At 50.9% G+C, this 20,189-nt stretch overlaps 1 protein-coding gene and 1 long non-coding RNA gene across 4 annotated transcripts in view; one reads left to right on the plus strand and one right to left on the minus strand.

The window, feature by feature from the left end:
- Window positions 1-464, minus strand: part of LOC112948848 — a 964-nt gene extending 500 nt beyond the window's left edge. The window contains exon 1 of the long non-coding RNA XR_003249707.1: window positions 297-464. This is a non-coding gene — a long non-coding RNA (uncharacterized LOC112948848). The remainder of the gene's footprint in view (window positions 1-296) is intronic.
- WT1 (Wilms tumor 1) overlaps window positions 1-20,189 on the plus strand; it is a 70,987-nt gene that overhangs the window by 42,962 nt on the left and 7,836 nt on the right. Inside the window, exons 1-6 of one of the 3 annotated variants that reach the window (XM_026041179.1) lie at window positions 959-1,619; window positions 4,277-4,399; window positions 4,472-4,574; window positions 7,687-7,764; window positions 15,888-15,990; window positions 17,312-17,462. In XM_026041179.1, coding sequence (XP_025896964.1) covers window positions 1,229-1,619; window positions 4,277-4,399; window positions 4,472-4,574; window positions 7,687-7,764; window positions 15,888-15,990; window positions 17,312-17,462 — 949 coding nt within the window. In that variant the 5' untranslated portion in view covers window positions 959-1,228. Of the gene's footprint in view, window positions 1-958; window positions 1,620-4,276; window positions 4,400-4,471; window positions 4,575-7,686; window positions 7,765-15,887; window positions 15,991-17,311; window positions 17,463-20,189 lie in introns of those variants that run through there. The other 2 variants (XM_026041180.1, XM_026041181.1) reach the window with 2 other exon arrangements.

Here is a 20,189-nt window from a genome sequence, read left to right on the forward strand (position 1 = left end):
AAAAAAAAAAAAAAAAAAAAAAAAAAAGGATTAGCGATAGTGATAGCGATAGTGAAAAAATAAATAAAATTAAATACTTAACGGAAACGATTGTTTCTGTTAAATAGTTTAAATGGGAAATTAAACCTTGGCTTCCCTATTAGGAAACCGTTTTAATTTATTCCAGCGGCTGCCGCTCGAGCTTTGACGCGTTGTTGCAAGGGCGGCGGGACAAGGAGCGCACGCGGCGGGAGCGGCGCTCGCGGGACAGCAGCCTCCGTCCCCCCGAGGGCAGGTGACGTCCCTCGCGTTTTTACCTCGCTTTGCCTTCAAGGAKGGGGCTCTCCTGCCAGGAGGAGCCGCTCTGCGCGGCCGCCTTTCTGCTGGCCCTCGACAGGGTTCTCGGTGCCGCTCCCGGGGCAGCGGCTCCCGCGCGGTGCGTCGAGACGCGTCCCGGGAGGCTCCGGCGCCTCCGCAGAGGCTGCCGCTCACGAAGATTTGAGAGCACCCTTGAGCGGCACCTGGAGCGGCGCTTCGCCCTCGCGAGGGGGCAGCCAGACCCCTTCCCCTCCTCCCTGCACGGGCAGCGGCTTCTACCCGCGGCCCCCGGCCCCGCGGCCCCGCAAGTGGTCAGAGAAGCCRTCCCGCCCGTACTTACTGGCCACCCGGCTCCCCGGGCCCCCTGCGAGCCGCTCCCGAGGCGGAGGGGCGCGAGGGTGAGGCTGAGCGGCGCTCGCAGCAGAGCGGGGGTGGGAGAGCCGTGCAGGGGAGATATATTCCCCGCGGCAAGCTCTCCCCCCGCGGCGGGCCTCGGCAGCGCGGGCTGGGGGCAGCCCCTCGGCGGGGCGCGCGTGAATGGAGGATCGGCGCCGCTGGCTCCTCCTCCGCTGCAAGCGCCTCTATTTGAGCTTTGCAAAGTTGAGGGCGAGCAGGCATCCGAGGTGAGGCGTGCGCGGCGGCTGTGCCCCGAGCCCACGCACACGCACCCAGCGCCGCGCCGCGAGCGGGGGCCCCCCCGGAGGCGACCCTGGAGAACAACCTTTCCCTGCCGCTGCTGGCGGCTCCCGCAGGGCTGGACCCGGGCAGCTGCGTCGCGGAGCAACCCTCGCCCAAGGGGCTCGGCTCGCCCGCCTGGTGCCTGCAGCCGGAGCCGGCCCCCGGCCTGGCGGGCAGGGGCCAGGTCTCCTGGAATAAGTGCGGCCCGGGGGCGGACTGGCTGCCCGGCGGCAGGCAGAAGGTCTGCGAGCAGATGGGGTCCGACGTGCGGGACCTCAACGCGCTGCTGCCGTCCGTGCCTTCCTTAGCGGGCAACGGCAACTGCGCCATGCCGGTGAGCAGCGCGGCGCAGTGGGCCCCCGTCCTGGACTTCCCGCCGGGAGCCTCCTACGGCTCGCTGGGGCCGCACTCCTTCATCAAGCAGGAGCCGAGCTGGAGCGGCTCGGACCCGCACGAGGAGCAGTACCTGAGCGCATTCACCGTGCACTTCTCGGGCCAGTTCACGGGCACGGCGGGCGCCTGCCGCTACGGGCCCTTCGGCGCGCCGCCGCCCAGCCAGCCGCCCGCGGGCCAGGCGCGGGTCTTCCCCAACGCGCCCTACCTGCCCAACTGCCTGGAGAGCCAGCAGGCCATCCGCAACCAGGGTAAGCGCGCAGCCGCCGGCCGCCGCTCGCCTCGCGGCACTGGCCTGCTGGGCCGCGCACGGCCGGGCCTGCCGCGGCAAGGGGGCCCTCGGACCAAGCATTTCGGTTTGATTTGGTTTGGGTTTGGTTTGGGTTCGCCTTTTTCATATTGTCCTCCCGATGCTGCTTTCGAGACGCCCGTGGTTCCCCCTGCGCTCTCGGGGTGCCGGGCCGCGGTATCCGCGCAGAAGCGACGCGGGCCGCGGAGCTTTGGCTCTCCCTCGAGCACGGCCGTGGGCGCCGCAGGCTGCGGGGCCGACGCGGCCGCTCACTCGGCCTGCGTGCGCGGGTTATCTCCGCGTCGGCTCCCCTCAAGCGGCCGCAGAGCGGGCTCGGCTCCCCGCCGGCCTCGCCGCCAGCAGCCGGCGGGCGGATCGCCCGCGGGGCTCGTCCTGCAAGGAGCCGCGGGCCCGCGCGCAGGTGCGCTGGCCGCGCCTGGCCCGTGGAGCCCGCGTGGCGAGTGGCCGGGCGTTGCGGGCTGCCCCGCAGCTCTGCTGGGCGGCGCGGGGACCCGCGGGCCAGGAAGGACCGCGACGGGAGCGCGTCCGACACCACCGCGGCCCCGGGAGCGCTCTAGTGCGGGCAGGAACGGTGACGGGGATTAAATCCCGGCTCGCTCGCGGTGCAGGTAGCCGCGACATCGCGCCCTCCGACCTCACCTGCCTTGGGCCCCCTGAAGAGAAACCTTCAGGTTCAGGCACAAAGGCAGCCCCGCGGGCGGCGGCTGCCTCGGCCCGAGCGGGYGGGCGCGCAGCTTGCGCGGAGCCCAGGATGTGGCGGGAGCGTCGGTGTGCGGAGCTCCCAAGCGAGGGGAGAGCCGGGCCYGGGCTCTGCGCGCAGCGCCCCGCTAGAGCCGCGCAGGTGCGGAGCTCGCGGTGAGCAGGCATCCGTGGAGGATGTTCGCTTGCTTTGCTTTTCTCTCTCTCTCTTTTTTTTTTCTTTTATTCTTTCTCTCTCTCTTTTCTTTTTTTTTTTTTTTCTTTCTGGGGATGGATAAAATGTTCTTGCTTTGGCTCTCCTCAAGGTTGAACTCGCGAGGTTTTTTTTTTTAAGACAGTTCCCCCGAGCGTGGGAAAGACACCACCTTGCCTCTGCGATGACATCTCTGCCAAGTCTGGGGCGGACTGTGGGGGGAAACTGGGCTTTGAAACCTCTGCCCAATTTTCCTCTTCCCGTTCGCCCGTCTCTTTCATGCAGATGGGCTCCTCCAACAACTAGATTCCTGCGGCGGGCCCTGTGCTGCGGCAGATGGACCACTTTTAATTATTTTCAGCACATTTTAATCAGGCCTGGTTCTGATAACGCCCTAATTAAAGAGCCCTCGCTATCGGCAGCTCGGTTCAGAACTCGGCTTTCTTATCAAATTCCTGAAGCTTTGGGTCAGGCAACACCGGAAAATGCGGCCAAAACATCGTTCTGCTCCGAGCGCGTTTTTGAAGGTCACCGAAAGTCTGAGGCGGGYCAGAAGCAGCGTAGACTGTGTCAGTGTTTTGAGCGAGCACAAGAAGAGGCAGCGGGAAGGGGGATAAAGGGGCTGCAGGCTGCGCCTCTGCCCGAGGGCTAAGGAGGAGACCGAGCAGCGAGAAGCAGCTGCGGCGTTGGCAGAAACCAAGTGTGTCCCGCTTCCATCCCGCGGGCTGGCTTAAAAGCGCCGCGGAAGACAAGATTGCACAGTCCTGGGGATTTTTTTTTTTTTTTTTTTTTTTTCCCGCGCCTCTCGCTGCCTTCGTTTCCCCCACACAGCCCCGCAGGTTAATTCAGCCCCGTACCGTCCGGGCGTGCAGGCGGCCGGCAGAGCCGCTAAAACGAAGAAGGGACAACGGGCTGGGTCCCGTGGCCGCCTCCCCGTTTCGCCCCCCGTGCCGCCGGTGGCGGTGACACTGCAGCTCCCGCGCGAGCGCTCGGCAGCCCCGACCCGCCGCGTCCGCCACGAGCCCCACGTTCCCGTGAAAACAACCCCACGCAGCAGCAGGTCGCGAGAGCTACGTGTGTGCGGGAGCGCGGCGGGATTTTCCCAGCCCGCGTGGGCTTTGCGGGTTGTTTTGCGTTTTGGAAGAATGACTCTCGGCAGAGCTCGGTGCTCGAGTAAATGCTGATGAGCCGAGAAGTCGCTGAGATAATATTACTTCGTAATTACTTTTTTAGCTGAAGTTGTTTAGCCAGCTCCAAGTCATTAATGAAAGTTGGTGTCCAAGCACCTGATTTACGATGCGGTGTCGGCCCGGGGTCAGCAGAGGTGGTCTCTTTCCATCAGAATCTGCTCGGGCTAGGAAACAAAATAAGATGTTTATTATTTTGGGATTTTTTTCCTCCAGAAAGGAGGAGTTTTATTTTTGCACGAAACATTCCGCCTCTTTATTGCAGACTCTTTATTAAAAAAATAAGGGAGAAAAAAAGGAGAGAGATTAAAGGGTAACTTCTAAATTGGAAAAAGCAGAGGAGTACACAGAGCAGATGGAAGTCTTCCTCTTTAATATGAGCAACAATTAATGAAAACATCCTTTTTTATTGCCGCGGCCGATCTGTTCTCTTTAAGCACGGTTGACACTTCCGAGTGTCGGCCCCGCGCGCGGCGTCGCGCCCGGCGCGGGCCCCGCTAACGGCGCTGCTCTGCGCAGGGTACAGCGCCGTGGCCTTCGAGGGCGCGCCGAGCTACGGGCACCCGCCCGCGCACCACGCCGCGCAGTTCAGCGGCCACTCCTTCAAGCACGAGGACGCCGTGGGCCAGCAGACCCCGCTAGGTAACGCCGCGCTCCCCGCGCACCCCACGCACCCCGCGCACCCCCGCGCTGACTCGGCCGCTCTCTCCGCAGGTGAGCAGCAGTACTCGGTGCCGCCGCAGGTCTACGGCTGTCACACCCCCAGCGAGAGCTGCGCGGGCAGCCAGGCCCTGCTCCTCCGGACCCCCTACAACAGGTACTGGCCCGGCCCGCCGCGCTGCTCGCGGGACTGCTTGCTCGGGCGCCGCCTTTCAAACGGCTTGCTTTGTTCTGCGGGAAACGACCCTTTTGGCCCTTTATTGCAAAAAGAGAAAAAAAATTTAAACAAAACAAACAAAAAATAACATCACACAAACACACAAAACCCCACGCTCCCCTTCAGCCTGGCACCCGCCGGGCCGCGGCGCCTTCCCCTGCACCTCCGCGGGCACAGGCGCCGCTCTGCACCCGTCCGGGGCGGTCAGAGCCCGGGAGGAGCAGCAAGGACGGACACATCGCGGCTCGGCCACGGGCACGCAACGAAAAATGAGCTCGGGCRAGAGCTCCATGCTTGCACCAAGAGCCCCTCGACGGCCTCGAGTAGACCGGCCAGCGGAGCGGCTTTTTTCTGAGAGCGGGGCCACGAAGCTGTCGGGTCTCCGTGCCGGGAGGAAGGGGTCTGTGGGATGCTGCTCCAGGCACGGGCTGTCTCCGCAAGCAGAAGTGTCCTCCGCAAGCGCCGCTTCCCGCTCCCCTCGGCCTGGCTTGGGGGCTGGGCGCGCCGTTCGCAGTTTTACAACGTGTTTAGCGAGCAAAGAAGTTACCCAAAATTTATTCTTCAACTTTTTGTGAACTTGGAGCCGGTCCCGTATCGGGGGTTGCTAAGTAACCCGCGCACACAAAACAATGTTCCCGCGCGGAGGAAGCGGCGAGGGGCTCCGCTCGCGGGCTCCTCCAGCGCCGCTGATTCATCCGCGCTGGACGCGGGACAACAAAATGCTGTCACTTCCAGAAGCCGCTTCGCCACGAGTTGACGTCAAGGGAAGGAGGGAGTGAGGTAATGAAGGAAGGAAAGGAGCCTCTGCCGCGAGATTAGCCCGCGGCGTCGCTGCYGCGGAGCCGCTTGGCGCGGGAGGCGTCACCTGGAGGAAACGCCGCCGTTTCGCGCCCTCCCGCCGTTGCGGCCGTTCTCACCTGCGTTAACGGCACTRGCCGCGCGCCCTGGGAGGCTTGCGGCTCGGAGGAGGACTGAGCCCTCAACGCCCCCGGGAGCCGATGTTGCTGCGGGGAGTGTGGATGAGGGCTTGTCCTAGGGCGAGGGAAGCTCCCGTTTGTCCCGAGCCGCTCCTGGCTGGACAAGTCGGTTGGTCCCTTCTCGCCCCGCGTCCCCCCCGCTCAAAAACACCTGAAAAACGAAACGAAAGGAAACTTGTCCCTTCACGATTATCCTGCTGCACGAGTGCCTCTCCTAGAGAGAGTAGTCAAGGAAAGGGGGGCTAATCGCCGTGCAGAAATGAATGGGACTCAAGCCACGGCTGCAACGGCCTGGAAAAGTGACTGAAACCCGATCGAAACCCGATTTGGAGCATTGTCGAAGCCGATTCGGAGCATTATTAATATTATTGTTATTACTGCCACTGCTACCGTTCTGAAGGGACCTGGCCGCGGCGCCGCGGGATGCTCAAGGCAAGAGCGCTACCGCTCATCCCCGCCCCGGGCCCTGCTGCCGGCGCGGCCCCTCACCGTGGACTTGGGGCAAAGCGGTCGGGAAGGCGGCGAGAAAGAACCGGTGGCAAGACCGTCACTGAAGACCCCGCAAGCAAGAGCGTCTCTCAAACGTGGCCTCGGCAAGTGCTGGCTCCGCTCGCAGCGCCTCTGCCTGTCGCTGGACGTGGTGACAGAGCCGCGCACGGGCACCCTGGCCGCCCGCGCCTCTGGGTGCCTTCGTTGCACGGCGCTGTGAACTTCCCTACCTCGCGCTGCCTAACGTAGTAAGCATGCCCGATGCTGAAAATTTACTGTGAGTCACACTTACAAAGACTTTAAAAGTGGAGGAGTCTCGGTGCAGATTATAGCTCTTTCTGTGCAGAGGTCAAGAACTCGGCAATACTGCAGTGCAGGCCAAAACAAACTCYATATGATCTACTACTGGTTTCCTTTTAAGTTCCCTTTTTGCTCAGCGTTGACTTCCTTTTATTCCACTCCAACTTACATTAATCCCCGTTGTAGAAATGCTCCCCCCACCTCCCCTTCCTCTCGTTTCTCTTTAAAAGCATCTCTGTAATGAAAATAAGTTATTTTTAGTGTCCTCTGCGTGGCCGTTTGGAGGGCCGGTGATTCAGGTCGGGAGCAGCGCAGGCGTTTCCCCAGGGACGGCGCTTTCCCTCTCCCAAGCGCCGCTTCTTTCCAAGCCCGGGTTGGGAGCGGAGCGGCTGCTTCCATGAGCTCACCCCGCGGTGCTGCGATAAGAAGGGCGAGCGGAGCCGGGGACGAGCAGCTCCCCAGGGCCAGAGGTTGCGTCCCCGGGCGGCGCCGCTGGCCCCGCAGCGGGCTCGGGCCGCGCTCGCCCCGCGCCGGGGCCGCTGTCCCCGCGGCGCAGGGGGGGCGGCCGGTGACAAGATGAGTGAGTGCGTCGCCTTATGAGAAGGCGGGGAGGGGGGAAAGTGGATATTGTGGGGGAGGCCCTTATAAATGAACTGTCAAGCGAGAGAAAGTTAAAGGGAAATCTCCTGCTGTAAATGCACCAGGCGGGTACTTCTAATAAAAATCAGGGTCCTGGAGGAATTAATTACAGCAGCCTTACAGGAAGAATTCGTGGAATTGCAGAGCGGAGTTGGCACAGGCCAGCACGGCGAACGGGGAAGTGGCGGGAAGAGGGAGCAGTCCCGGCTCACGCGTGGCACCGCACACGCGGGCACGCGCGGGGCCGCCTCGCGCCTTTCCGCGTGCGGGGGCTGCCCCGCAACGTGCCCCGCGGCGGGGCCCGAGGGCGCCCCGCGCTCTGCGCCGCGGGAACGCGCCGCCCGCCGCGACACCTTTCGTTAGCGGGAACGGGTCCCTATCGGAGGCCGCTTTTCCGCGGGGAAAATGTGGGCGGAAAGGTCTCTGGCCGATGGGAAATGAGCAAACCTGTAGAGCAAAATAGGCTTTTCTTTTCCGTGCCCCACTTTAKGTTTGTAATCGTTGTTATATTGCGGCTATAAAGAACAAATCGGCTTGCCGCTGTTGCGTGTTTTAAGAGAGGAAACGAACAATGATGCTTCTCTTTTGACTTATTTCTGCTCAGTTCGCCGCGATTTTAGTTCTAATTCTCCCTATTTTCSTCACAGCGACAATTTATACCAAATGACCTCCCAGCTCGAATGCATGACCTGGAACCAGATGAACCTGGGCTCCACGCTCAAGGGGTAAGCCGCTCTCTCATCCCGGGCTCTTCCCTAGCGCAGTCACGTTTCAATTCCTTTCTGTGTTATTTTACGAAGTGAACGCGGAGAGGCCGAAAAGCCGCGTCCTCCCTCCCACCCGCGCGGCGCGGCCGGAGCCGGCGCTCGCGTCCCGTGGCCGCGGCGGCTCCCTGCGCGCGGGCCCTCCCGCTTCCCGCTTCCTTCCTCCCGGCCATTGTCGCGCTCCCTCCCACCTGCCGGGAAGAGGCTCCGGGCGCCTCCCCCGCGCCGCTTCCTGCCGCGGCGCGGCCAGGAAGGCCCCGCGGCGCCGCCGCCCCCGGCCCGCCGGGCCCCGCGGCGTTCGCTGCGCGCGAGGGGCGCCCGAAGCGGCCCCGCACCGGCGGCACCGCCGCACGCGGGTGCCGCAGCTGCGCGTCGCGCCGCGCCGCGGGCCCACGCGAGCTGCACGAGCCGGGCTGCAAGAGCGCGCAGCGGGCGCGGGCTCCCGTGGGCTGCGCTGCGCCCGGCGGCGCGGAGTGCGCGGCGCTGCAGCGGGGTAAAGGGGCAAGCGCCGGGCGGCTGCGCCCAGCCCGTTCACACGCCGCGCCTGAAGGGTGGAGGCGCGAGGCAGCCCTGCAGCAAACGATCCGCGCGGGAGTGGGCCGCGAGCCGGGGCTGCAGGGAGCCGCCGAGCAGCGCTGCTGCTGCTGCTGCTGCTGCTGCTGCTGCTGCTGCTGCTGCGGGAAGGTCCCCACTTCCCACAGCTGTGTACCGCGCCCACTCTCTCTTTTAAAGGTTATTTCCTACCCTTTTTTCTTCTTTTTTTTCTTTTTTTTTTTTCCTGAAGTGTTTGTGATTTCCTCTTTAAAGCCTACCCTTTAAAAATCAGTCATTTCAATATTAGACACTGTTTTGTCTCTTCTGGAGAAAATATCCTGCAAAATGGAGAAACACATCAACCTTGACCGAGGTCCAAGTTATTAAAGCAAGGAAGAGGTTATTCTTTGGGGAATTCAGTGAAGAAGAAAAAAAAAAGAAAAAAAAAAAAAAAGACACAATAGGAATATTAAAGGAGTACTGAGCAAAATAAATGGCTTCTTACTTGTCCAGGAGTCAGACTGTTAGCAGGGTAAAGTATGTGACCTAGGATGCATGAAAGGAGGAAAAAAGAAAGAGAAAAAAATCAAGATGAATGATCTATGGTAAAACAAAGCTCAAAGTTTTGGTATAGGCCAAGATTGTAGAATCTGTGGAAAATCAGCACTAGACATAGCCTCATCACTGGTAATATGAGCCAAAATAGTTATCTGTCTTTTCTGGCTAAGAGTTACAGTATGCAGCACCTCCAATCTCAGTTGCCATGAACTTAAGGTATTCTTCCCAAGATTTACATCTTTAAAATATATGATCTGTTCATAAGCGATTCTCAGGCGTTTAGTATTTCAGTTACTTTCTCAATCTCGTAGTTGTAATTTAAGAATTTTGGAATCARTCTTTCTGCTGAAATATGGAGCTTCTATATTCCGTCCAGTGATGACAGTCCTTATTTAGCTCCTTGACTTGAGTTCTCCCAAGCACTTAGCTAAGCGTAGCTAAGGCTTCTACTTCATAGCAAACAAGAAAACCTTACCAAGTAACGTTCACAAGTAATTAGAGGATTCTACAATTATATAAAACTTAGGGGTTGTGCAATGTGTACTGGATAGAAGACCAGTTCAGTAGCGCGTTGTCTGGCACGTGGAAGTTTGATGCACTGAAATGAAGCAAATGCYGTGTGGTTTAGGTGGGACCCATCGTCGCTCTATGCTTAAGCTGTCCAGCAGTTGCTCTGGTAGCCTTCTGCTTTTAGCTGTTTGCAGTCTTGCCAGTATTTGATTGATCAGCTCCAGAATCTTCTCACTTTGGATGAGAAGTTTGATGTTTGGCAAGGGATATTGTCGGATGGCCAAATCCGTGTCCTTTTGAGCCATTGTGCAAACCAYTGAAGTTGAGTTGTGAGCTTCTTGATGGTCCCGTCTGTGCAGTATTAGTGGAAGCAAGAGTCTGGCAACTATCTCATGATTTTATCTGCCTGGAGCCTGCTTCGGCCTGTGGCTTTAAGACTTAGCAGATTTGATGAATTTTTTTCCTCTCTGGATATTTTAATGTCAGATACTGGAGCTCAGGACAAGGAGTTTTGTCATCTTTGTGGGTTTTAGTCTTTAAGCACTTTTAGTAGGTGTAGGCTTTAGGAAACTGCAGGAGGAGTAGCTCAAGTGTCAAGCAGAAGTGGGCAATAAAAGGTGTGGAATAGGGTGTGGGACCAGCACTGCTCAACAGTGCAGAGGGGAACCTAGAAGCTTAATTCCAGGTATTTCACTTGCTGGCAAATCAAAAAGATGTCTAGTAGCCCAAAATATGCTTCTCTGTGAGGAGAAGACATCCTGCTGCTGCTACCATTAAGTGCAAGTACCCTGAGCTTGCGTAGTAGATTCTCATATCCAGTCCTTAACACCAAAGGTTGTGTTCAAGCTGTGCTTGTAATCCCTGTAAAGTGAACGGAGATTAGTCCATATTTGCTGCCTGAGAGCTCATGTTTTGATTAGGAGATGCCTGCTTGCCTGTGGTCAAGGGCTGTCCTAGTGTCTCTAGGAACTGTGGCGCAAACCAGCAACTTCAAGGGTTGGAAAGGAAAAGCTTGTGGTTTGTGGAAGGCTTTTGGGACAGCTGAGACCTCATCTGTTGTTGTTGCAGGAAAGTCGGTGGGTCCTGCACTTACGACTTGGCAAACCCAGCTGTCCTAAACATCTCAGGAGGGATGCCCCGAATTAGTGGACATCTTTTCCCTTAGCTTCTATCCTTAGTTTCGTTCTGCTGCTTTCCCATTTGCACAAGGAGGAAAATACTGCCTCCCACCATAAGACTATTGTAGAGACAGTCCTCRTGGCTATGAAACTCACTGTTGTTTTGATGAGTTCTGTGTATAAGTGCTGTGGAAATAATTTATACAAAGCAGGGAATAGAAGTGCCTGGTAGACAAAGAAATACAGCTGCATGCACAGCAGCAAGACGTAATAGAAATATTGCATACTTTTCTCTTTGTTTCTCGGAGTAAAAGGAATGAGRAAATAGGAATTATATTTGCTATAGCCACCTGAAATCTCATATATAATTTAGTTTGGTACCTCTTGTTTTTATTCAGGTGCTAAATAAGAAATGTTTTCCATAGACATTTGTAGAGATTGTTCTTTGCTCAGACTCGCTGGAAAGAAAATGAGGTATGATCCTGTAGCACAGCATTAAAACTGCATCTAGAGCAAGGCAGCAAAACCTCAGTTTGTCTAGGAGRGATTCCTAAAGGTTTTATTTAGTACCTATGAAGGTATAATTAGTGAAATTTGGAAGTACAAAGCTTCAGTTCTGCAGGCAACATGGATGATGACCTATTGTTCCTAGTACTGTATTTCCCCTTTCCTACTGATAGCTGAGTGTCTCGTTGGAGGGAAGTCTTGAGTGAAGCCCTGGTCCCATTGAGGTCAGTGGTTAAAAAAAAAAAAACCCACGATTGAAGCTGTTGAGATTAGGGTCTCCTGAAGGCCCAGTGCTTTTGCTTCATTAACCAGCTGTTTTTCTCATTGCAGATGGCAGAAGGGCTGTAATCTGTGAAATCACGGGTTTTAATATTACCTCGCCTTGCAACGTGCAGATAAAAATGCGGCTTTACACTCCACCCTCCTCAATGGTGTTAGACAAAGAGCAGGCAGAAATACGATCTTCTCTATAACTAATCAAAATCTTCTTGCTGTCTCCAAACGTATTTTTTCCCATGGTGCTAGGATGGTAAATATTTTAGCAGAGAGAATTAGCTCTACTTCTTTTCCTTTATGTCCTGTTATCAACAGAACTAGCCCACACCCTCACTTTGCCTCATTTTTTTGGCTCTGTTTCTAAACCCTAAAATTCCTGTCCCTGCATTGAAACACAATTAAATTGAGGCTTAATGTGGTGCCTGTTTAATGTAATCTTGCTTTCTGGCCTTTTTTTTTTTTTTTTAATTCTTCCAAGTCTGAATCTCATGAATCAATGTGTATTCACATTTCATCTGAAATTCTCTAACTCTCCTCGGTATGCCTTAAAGCTTCCCTTTTTCGGTTTATGAAATAATAATAAAGAAGCTTAACTCTTCAGATTAAGTTGTAGCTGGTTTATGCATTAGACAGACAATTTCAGCTTAACAAAGTAAAAATGGTGTGAGAGAGAAATTGCAGCTTGATTATTTTTTAAAATATTCAGATTAGAATGTCATCTTTTATGAGTTTTTTTTATAACCACTTAGATTGATACAACTCTCTAAAGCTGCTCTGTTTTTCATCACACATTCTCATCTGTAAAACCTTCATTTTTATTAATCTTTGTACAATCTGTACAACTTAGAGATTAATCATTTTAAAAGAGCTACTCTCCGAGTGCTAAGGATTTGCTGGACTAATGGGAAATGCAAGCCTTTCTAAATACTCTCCGGCAGATAGCACTTGCCTGGCATTTCATATTGCATAAGTACCAGTCTTGGTTGCCTGGAGTTACATTATCTGGAGTTATCTGGAGTTACATTTCATGGATATTTTTCCAGGTCTGTTTATGACTGTCTAGAACCAAAGAACAAATACGCTTGGGTGAGTTTTTCATCAACTAACTTGATGAACGCTAAATATTTTATWCTGCAGTTCTGCCTCTGTGCTGCTTCCTTTAAGTTAAAGGAGTTGCGTATTCACAGGCAAAGGCAGAACAAGAGAGATCATGATGCCTGATTCTGCAGTCCTTACTCAAGCAAAAATTCCTGTTGGATCCCCCCCCAGTTTGGCTTTGTCTGGCCTTGCTTAGTTCTCAAAGCTCGTGGGCCTTGCAGAGGGACCAGCCTGGTGTCGCTCCCAATGATAACTCCAGGCTTTCCAGGGGAAATCTGTGTGCTTGTTTATTGTCCCTTGGTATCTCCTTGGGAGAACACACGGCTCCTCCTCTGGGAAGCGGTCTGTCCCAAGGATCAGTGCTCAGCCGTGTTCACCTGCACAGCACCAGAGAGTCTCTAACATATTTTCTTTATAGTTATTTGATCTGCAATGTGCAGTGTGGACTTCGTGGCGCTTGAGGGAGATGTAGGATGCTGCCAGCTCCTCAGAGACTATATGGTCAAATTTTTAGTATTTTCATGCCTTAGTAAAGGTCAAAGCGTATGAGGCATTGGTTGTTTGCCTGGTTAAACATCTAATCCCAGACTAGAAGGGACAGAAGTTAAAGAGCTCYAACCCTCCTGCGGGTGGAAATTCATCATTTACTCTCATTGCTAATATATGTAGGATTTCCTCGGATCTTTATCTTTCAAATGAGGTGAATTTGAGGTTTTGAGGTTCAGTGATATAGTTAGGCACTTATACTGGTTCTTCTGTCAATTCTTTTTATTTTAGTGTATAGATTATAACAGAATAAAGAAACTTGACTGTGCAAAATGTGGTATAAATTTTGTGGTTTACAACATGGATGCTTTGAGCAAAGAGGAAATCAATTGAAAGAAGGAAGTTCCTATTTTTGAGGTTGTTATTGATGCAGAGGGAAGGTTCAYGTTCAAGAGAACAGGACTAGGGATGGGTTATGAAAACTCCTTTCAGGGTACCAGGATCCTAACTGATTTGAATGAACAGTCACAGAATGAACAGTTCGTTTCTACCTCCCCAAAGATCACATTATTTCATGCTGCTTTGTAGTAAATTCTGCCTTGTGGCTCAAGAAATCCCATGTAGCCCATTTTGCTCTCCCGGGCCAAGTGGCCGTGCTGAATACCAGCCAATGCTGATATCCTTTGAAATGGAAACTATGGTTCCTCCTTAAAATCTCTCTAGCGGGGCTGTTAAAGTAGATGGCTCTTTGGTAGTTCGTATATTATGGGTCAGGAGCCTCYGAAAACAGGTTTAAATCTTCAAGGCTTTGCAGTTTTATGTTCAGCCATAGAGAGGTATATTTAGAAATAATGGGAGGAAATATGGAAATGAAAAGGCTGAACATTGTGGAAGACTTCCCAGCTGAGCAAGAGCWGTTAGGATGGAGATCTCCCATTCATAGGGACAAGGGCACAGGCCAGGGTGTTTATTTGGTTTCTTATTTCTGGGAGGAATTATTTCTGAAGGGACTATTTTTTTACAAAAGTCTTAATCACTGAGGAGTGAAAATGTGAATTTGAAGGAAATGTTAGGCTGTATGATAAGCTTTTGCTAGATATTCCTCTTCCTTCTAAAATTCCTTCTGCCCTGCGAATTTTTCTTATCTCTTTGTCTTTGTTTATTATTATGGGCAAGGTCATTAGGAAAGGTGTGAATTGAAGGTTACACAGCTATTCAGGGTACCTCATGCTGAAGTTCACATTTACTCTTGATTTACTAATGCTCTGCAGATCAGCAACAGCTTCTGCTGCAAACAGAAACTTGCTCATTGTAAGATGGTAGTTCTCATGTCCCTTTTTTTTTGAAAATACACCCTATAATTTGTGATTAACATGAGTGTTATCATGGACTGGGTGCTTTTTAAGCTCTAATTAATTAATAAGATTATTTATTATCAAAGTCTATAGTCTTTGACTATAAAAGTCTGTAATCTATAGACTTTGCTGCCTTTAAATAGAGAGGAAAATTCAGCAATGACATTTTCTTGCCATTGCCCTATAGCTTGTTTCATTATGATCTCTTATTTGCCACTTAGGACTGAAGTAATGGGGTAGAGTCTCCAAAAGGATGTAGCCTTTGATCCTTTGCCTGGGTAGGAGGAGCTGAAGGGACTTCTTGACAAGTCCTAGCTGGCCAGGAGCCCTGCAATGGCTTTTAGGACTTGAAGCAGCAACGGTTGAGCTGAAGAAGCCCATCTGTCAGGTGGTGGCCTGAAGCTGGCATGAGGGCTGAGCAGGTCAGACGTGGCCCGCATGCTGCCGTAATAGCTGTTCACTGAACCTCTTCCTCTCCTCCTCGGTGAAGCTCACAAGCTGTTTAGATGTCTCCTGCGAGCCGGTTCCTCTGGCTGCTCTGCAAATCACTTAAGTGGTTTAAAACTTCCTTGTAACTCTACTCTGCACATGAACTTTGAGTAAAAAGAAAGGAAAGACCAGTGAAATGAGAGTGTAGGCCTCAGGGACCCCCTAGAATTGCTATTGCAAGCACTTGGCAAGGGCTAGGATAACATCCTATGTATCCATCTTTGTCCCAGGCTGTGCRCCCTTGGGCTTTGCTCTGGGCTAATTTCTAGTGCAGGGTAAAATACGAGCACTTACCATTGCCAGGGTATATTAATACATGTGGCTACTAATTTAAAAGCTAAACTTTATTTACATCTTTCTGACATCAAGGAGGTTTGACACATGGGATACAGCAATGTTTTTAATGTTCTGGAGAGCAGAAAGTAGGATTTTGAAGAATAAGTGTAATAGATGAACATATGGTTGTGAGATCCTCCAAAACCAAACAGAACTACACGTTTTTAAAGCTGTCGTCATGATGCTGCATGAGGTATCCTGATTATTTACAGCCAGTAGGAATAGGCTTTGTTGTTGTTTTTAAGGGTTAATTTGTAGTGCATCCCGCAAGCTCGTATGTGGGATAAATAGTTGGGACACTGATTTGTAATCTCTGTTTATGAGTACATGACTGCTGTTCTTATAAATGTCATCACTTTCTTGGTAGTATCTGGTAATATCTGAGTCATGAGGTGCTGACAAAAATCCACTGCACTTAATGTGAAACTTGAGGCATTTTGCTCATTCCAAAAGATATTAGCCATAGCCAGCCCCACATTTAGCTGATAAATAATGTGTACATGTGCACATGACACAGCTATGCTGCTATGTGGATTTTTTCCCTCTACCTAATATCTTTGTGAAAAYAGATCAGAGTCCAAGCCATGGCCGTGCCTTTTTTCCTGGCCTGCCCTAATGGGTGCGAGTAGACGTGTGTGTGGAGTCGGGGCACGGGGCCGGGGGGAGCAGAGCCACGCAGCCGCCTCCGGGGAGCGTCGCTGGGACGGGGACACCCTGCCCACGCACGGGGCCTCTGCAGGTGCCATCACAGCCTCGCTCGTGGAGCTGACTGCTGAAAGCCGCTTAATTTCTCCTCTCTTCCCTGCTTCCTTCGCAGCCATACAGCAGGATACGAGAATGAGAACCACAGCGCTCCCATGCTGTACAGCTGTGGGGCCCAGTACAGAATACACACGCACGGCGTTTTCAGGGGCATCCAAGTGAGTACAGCAGGGCGCTCTTCGCACGGAAGCAGACTCCGGCCTGGCTGCCCTGTTTGTTTACTACTGCACTGCTGTTTGTAGATCCCGMCCTGCTTTGTGGGTTCCCTGTTATCAAGAAATGCTTGAAATCACGTGTGTCCTGACTTCATCCAAGTAAAATGTAGGACTACTTTCTGACCCAGCTCTTCAAAAGTATTAATTTCTCCTTTAAAATACATTTTTGAGGCAATATTGCTTATCAGCTTCTTGGTCCTAAATAGAAAGCCCAGCAACTGGCTGTGGTCACTTCTGCCATATAAGGCTTCTGTGATTGCAATGGATTAAGTCCAATATTGTACAGAAAAGATGGCACTTTAATTTCAGGGATTTTTGAAGTTTTACTAATTTGAACATATTTCCTCAAAAGAAAATATAGTAAGCGATTGTGTCCTAGTGAATAATTTAGAAACTTCTGGAAGGAAAATATCATTCATGGGAGTTAATTTTCTACCTTTCYGGAAGTTAGAGCCTTGACAAATAACTATAAAAATATACCTTCTTTAAACTYATGGCAAAGTCATTACATAATATTTCTCTTCTGTGTTGTTCTGTCATCTGTGTTTTCAACATATGTGAACATTTTTAGACAGCATCTTTTGTTCTTTTTTATTGACCGTATGGTTTCACAATTCATTATTTAGTAAGGAGCTCTCAGAAGCAGAYGTGTGAGCTAACTTTTTGTTGAGTGGCTAGAACCAAGCAGTTAACATTGTTTAAGGACGTTAATTCTTCCAGGAGATGATTGTTTTTGATGGAACACGGTGACAGTGGCCAAACTGTATTAAGGCTGAGCTATCCTCCAGCTCCAACTGCACTTTTTTTTTTAAGCAATTTTCATTGATCCRAGACATTAATATCCCAACCTTTAACTTCATATAAAAGTTTAATATAAAGAATGGCTCATACTCATCTCTTTTCACTGGTAGAAGCCTAAAATTATTTCATGGCCAGTGAGTGTTCCTCTTAGACTCTGTGAYCACACATGACATCAACATGCCCTGCTTAATCTCAATTATAAATATTGGTGAGGGAATTTAGTAAGCAGAGGTCACTGTGTTTTGACCTCCACATAAGTTTAATACTCTGCAAAGACCAAATTAAGATTTACTGGAGTTTCCCTTAGTTAATGAAGAATAGAATAAAATAGCCTTGTGCTATATATATAGTGTGCTATATTCCAGTATTTCCTTGCCACGGAGAAGTGTATTTGACTGTTTGAAAGTGCTAACACAAAGCTTGAGAACATATGTATTGCATCAGCCAGTCTGTGTCCTTGCAGGATGTCCGACGGGTGCCTGGAGTAGCTCCAACGATTGTCCGATCAGCAAGCGAGACCAACGAAAAGCGGCCCTTCATGTGCGCCTACCCTGGCTGCAACAAGCGATACTTTAAGCTGTCCCACTTACAGATGCACAGCAGAAAGCACACTGGTAAGTGCCAGCCACGACTGGCGGAAACTGCGGTACGACACTGGGCACCAAAGTGGGTAGGGTGAGCTAAAAACGGCCCAAGGTGCCAAYCTGGGGGCAGCGCCAGTCTTTCCCGCAAGGTATGTGTGTGCTCTGGGCAGTTCCTCTTCAGGATGCAGAAGAATCTCTGAGAATTAACACTGAAAGATGCCTAAAAAGGAACTTGATAATCTCTGTGACTTGTTTTTTACAGGATAAAGTTCTATGGGCAATAAAATGATTTAAATGTTTATAGAATGCAGGCAAATATAAAGGATAGACAGTGAAGACTTTGGAGTCCAAGGGCTGCAGAAATGTCATTCTGCTTTCCATAAATAAATCTAAAACAGAAGAAAAGGTGAAACTGTAGAGGAGGCTTCTGGGAGCAGCTGATTGACTTGTCTGGCTGATGCATTCAGTCTTGGGACCAGAAGGGATTTCATTTCTTTATCTAACTGCCAGGAGAGTTAGGTTTTTGTTCAGTTTTAGGGTGCTAGCTATTTCCAATGATTATCACCTGGAAATTGTACTCTAACCAGTTCCCAATTGCCACAGAGATTAGGACATGATGCACTTCGTTTCTTGTCTCCTCCTCTAACCCGAAAGTCTTAGTTTTTGGTAGTGCTTGGCAAATTATGTTTTATGGGAGTATTTGCAGTAGATGTTCTGCAAACACTTCTGCATGTGAATTAACATATTTTCACAGCTGCTTGGCATCATAAAGAATCTGGACATGGTGGCCGTACGGTCCTTTTCAATCCCATAATATGGTCCTTTTCAATCCCATAATCTTCAGGAGTGCATAGGGAAGCCCGTATTTAGAGAACCCATTTCCAGGCTCTCCTGTATCACCCTGTCTCTCCTTGGCCATCCAACCGTCACTTTCAGATTTTTCATGTGGAAAAGCTGATGCCTGAAAGCAAAATTTGGGAACCAACTTTCTCCAAGGGCTGATCAGCAAACTGCTGTGTTTGTCTTGCTATTGGTAACAGTTTTGACAACTACAGTTCACACTTCTCTGCACCTTCTTTTATTTATTTATTTTTTTTCTTTCTCCACCTGTCTGTTTTTATGTGTGAGGGGTATCTTAAGGGACCAGGATGACGAGGTCAGTAAGGGGGTGGTGTCACTGGAGYGAGGCTGTCAGGATACACTGACACCTTTATATAATAGGATACTTATAGCATAGTTTCCTTGTGTTTCGTATAGCTCTTTATGGCCAAAATGTTCTGTCTTACGTTTCTGCAGTAACTCGTGGGACTGAAGCTCTTCCACCTTAGTTTAATGGTACATCAGTACTTTGTAATAATACTTGCAAACAGTTGCATATATCTAATATTAAAACAGCAGGTAGTATCGTTACATGGCAACGTTGGCTCTTGACTGTCTTTTCCTTTCTATCATATTTACAGAGGACTGCCTTAGATCTTATGTTCACYAGTTGCAGTATTGCAAAATCAAACAGGGCTCTACAACACAAAATTGGATCCTGTAATCGTTTTTTACCAGTGTTTCAACATAGACTTATTTGAAAATATGTTGACATTTTGTACCCTCTAAGACTGCTTATCCATTGTTAACAAGGCCTTTATTGAAACATGTACAGCCAAAAAGACTTTCTCTTATCGTGGTATATTTTGCTGCGGCAGATAGGCCTCCTAAGGGAAATGTAGAAATACATATAACTTTTCAACAGTGCAGCCATTAAAATAGTGGCTCGTTATCCTCTGGTAGACTTCAGAGATTTCKTTGTGGAAGCAAATTTATGTCTAAACTTTCCTGAATTTCATTTGTGGTGGAAACATCACCATTCTGCCTCAGGCCTTTTGAGTGCAGCGCCACACTTTGGAAGCACTGTGGATTTACCCTAGCTAAGAACAGCTTCTCCACAGGAGAGTGTGCTGAGCCCTCGTGCCACACACATCCTTCAGCCTAAACATGCTCAAGTGCAACTGCGAGTTTCCATAAGGAAAATGGAGAATCTGTAACTCGGGACTTCACCCTTTGTGTGGCTGCTCTCTCAGCTCTTGGTGGTGAAATTCAGAGGCTCTAATGGGTGTAAAGAATGTAGCCAAATAATCATTCTTGTGCTCATCATCTAATACTGATTGCTTTGACTAAAGCAAATATCCTTTTACGATGACACTTGTCACTGTGCTGCAAAACCTCTTACAGTCATTAGTTCGTCATTAAAACTCCTTTGAAAGACAGAGCTCCACTCCTCTGCCTGTGACTCTTGGATCCTGGGAGAGTGGCCAGGGAAAGGATGACGGCTTTTTGCCCTGTTCCGTTCTCCTGTGAGCACTCTTGGTGCTCCAGTGTGGGAGACCACAGGGCAGGATGGACCTRTGGCCTTACCTAGGATCATTCCTAGGCTTTAATGTCTGAAGGATTTAAAACAAGAGTTTAGTTGTACTACAGTAACATCCCTCTATACCTGAAACCCCATGTGAAGGTGATAGAAAACTTCACCTGTAAAGCCTCTTTGCTAAATACAGAAAGAAGGTCGAACGGGAATGTGCTGTAGCAGTGCAGTGAAGTTGTGACCAAGGGGTTGGGCAGGTTGATTCAGTGCGTGTACACGTGAGCACAGGCAAGCCTCCAGATTCACATTCACACTTACAGGCCACAGGCTTTGGTTTCAGGATCACCCCTGCTCCTGATGCTTTGCTGTGAGCAGCAGGCTTTTGTTCTTCCAGTGCTCCTTAG

The sequence above is a fragment of the Nothoprocta perdicaria genome, unplaced genomic scaffold (assembly GCF_003342845.1).
Source record: "Nothoprocta perdicaria isolate Ctin4 unplaced genomic scaffold, notPer1 scaffold_28, whole genome shotgun sequence".
Lineage (NCBI taxonomy): Eukaryota > Metazoa > Chordata > Aves > Tinamiformes > Tinamidae > Nothoprocta > Nothoprocta perdicaria.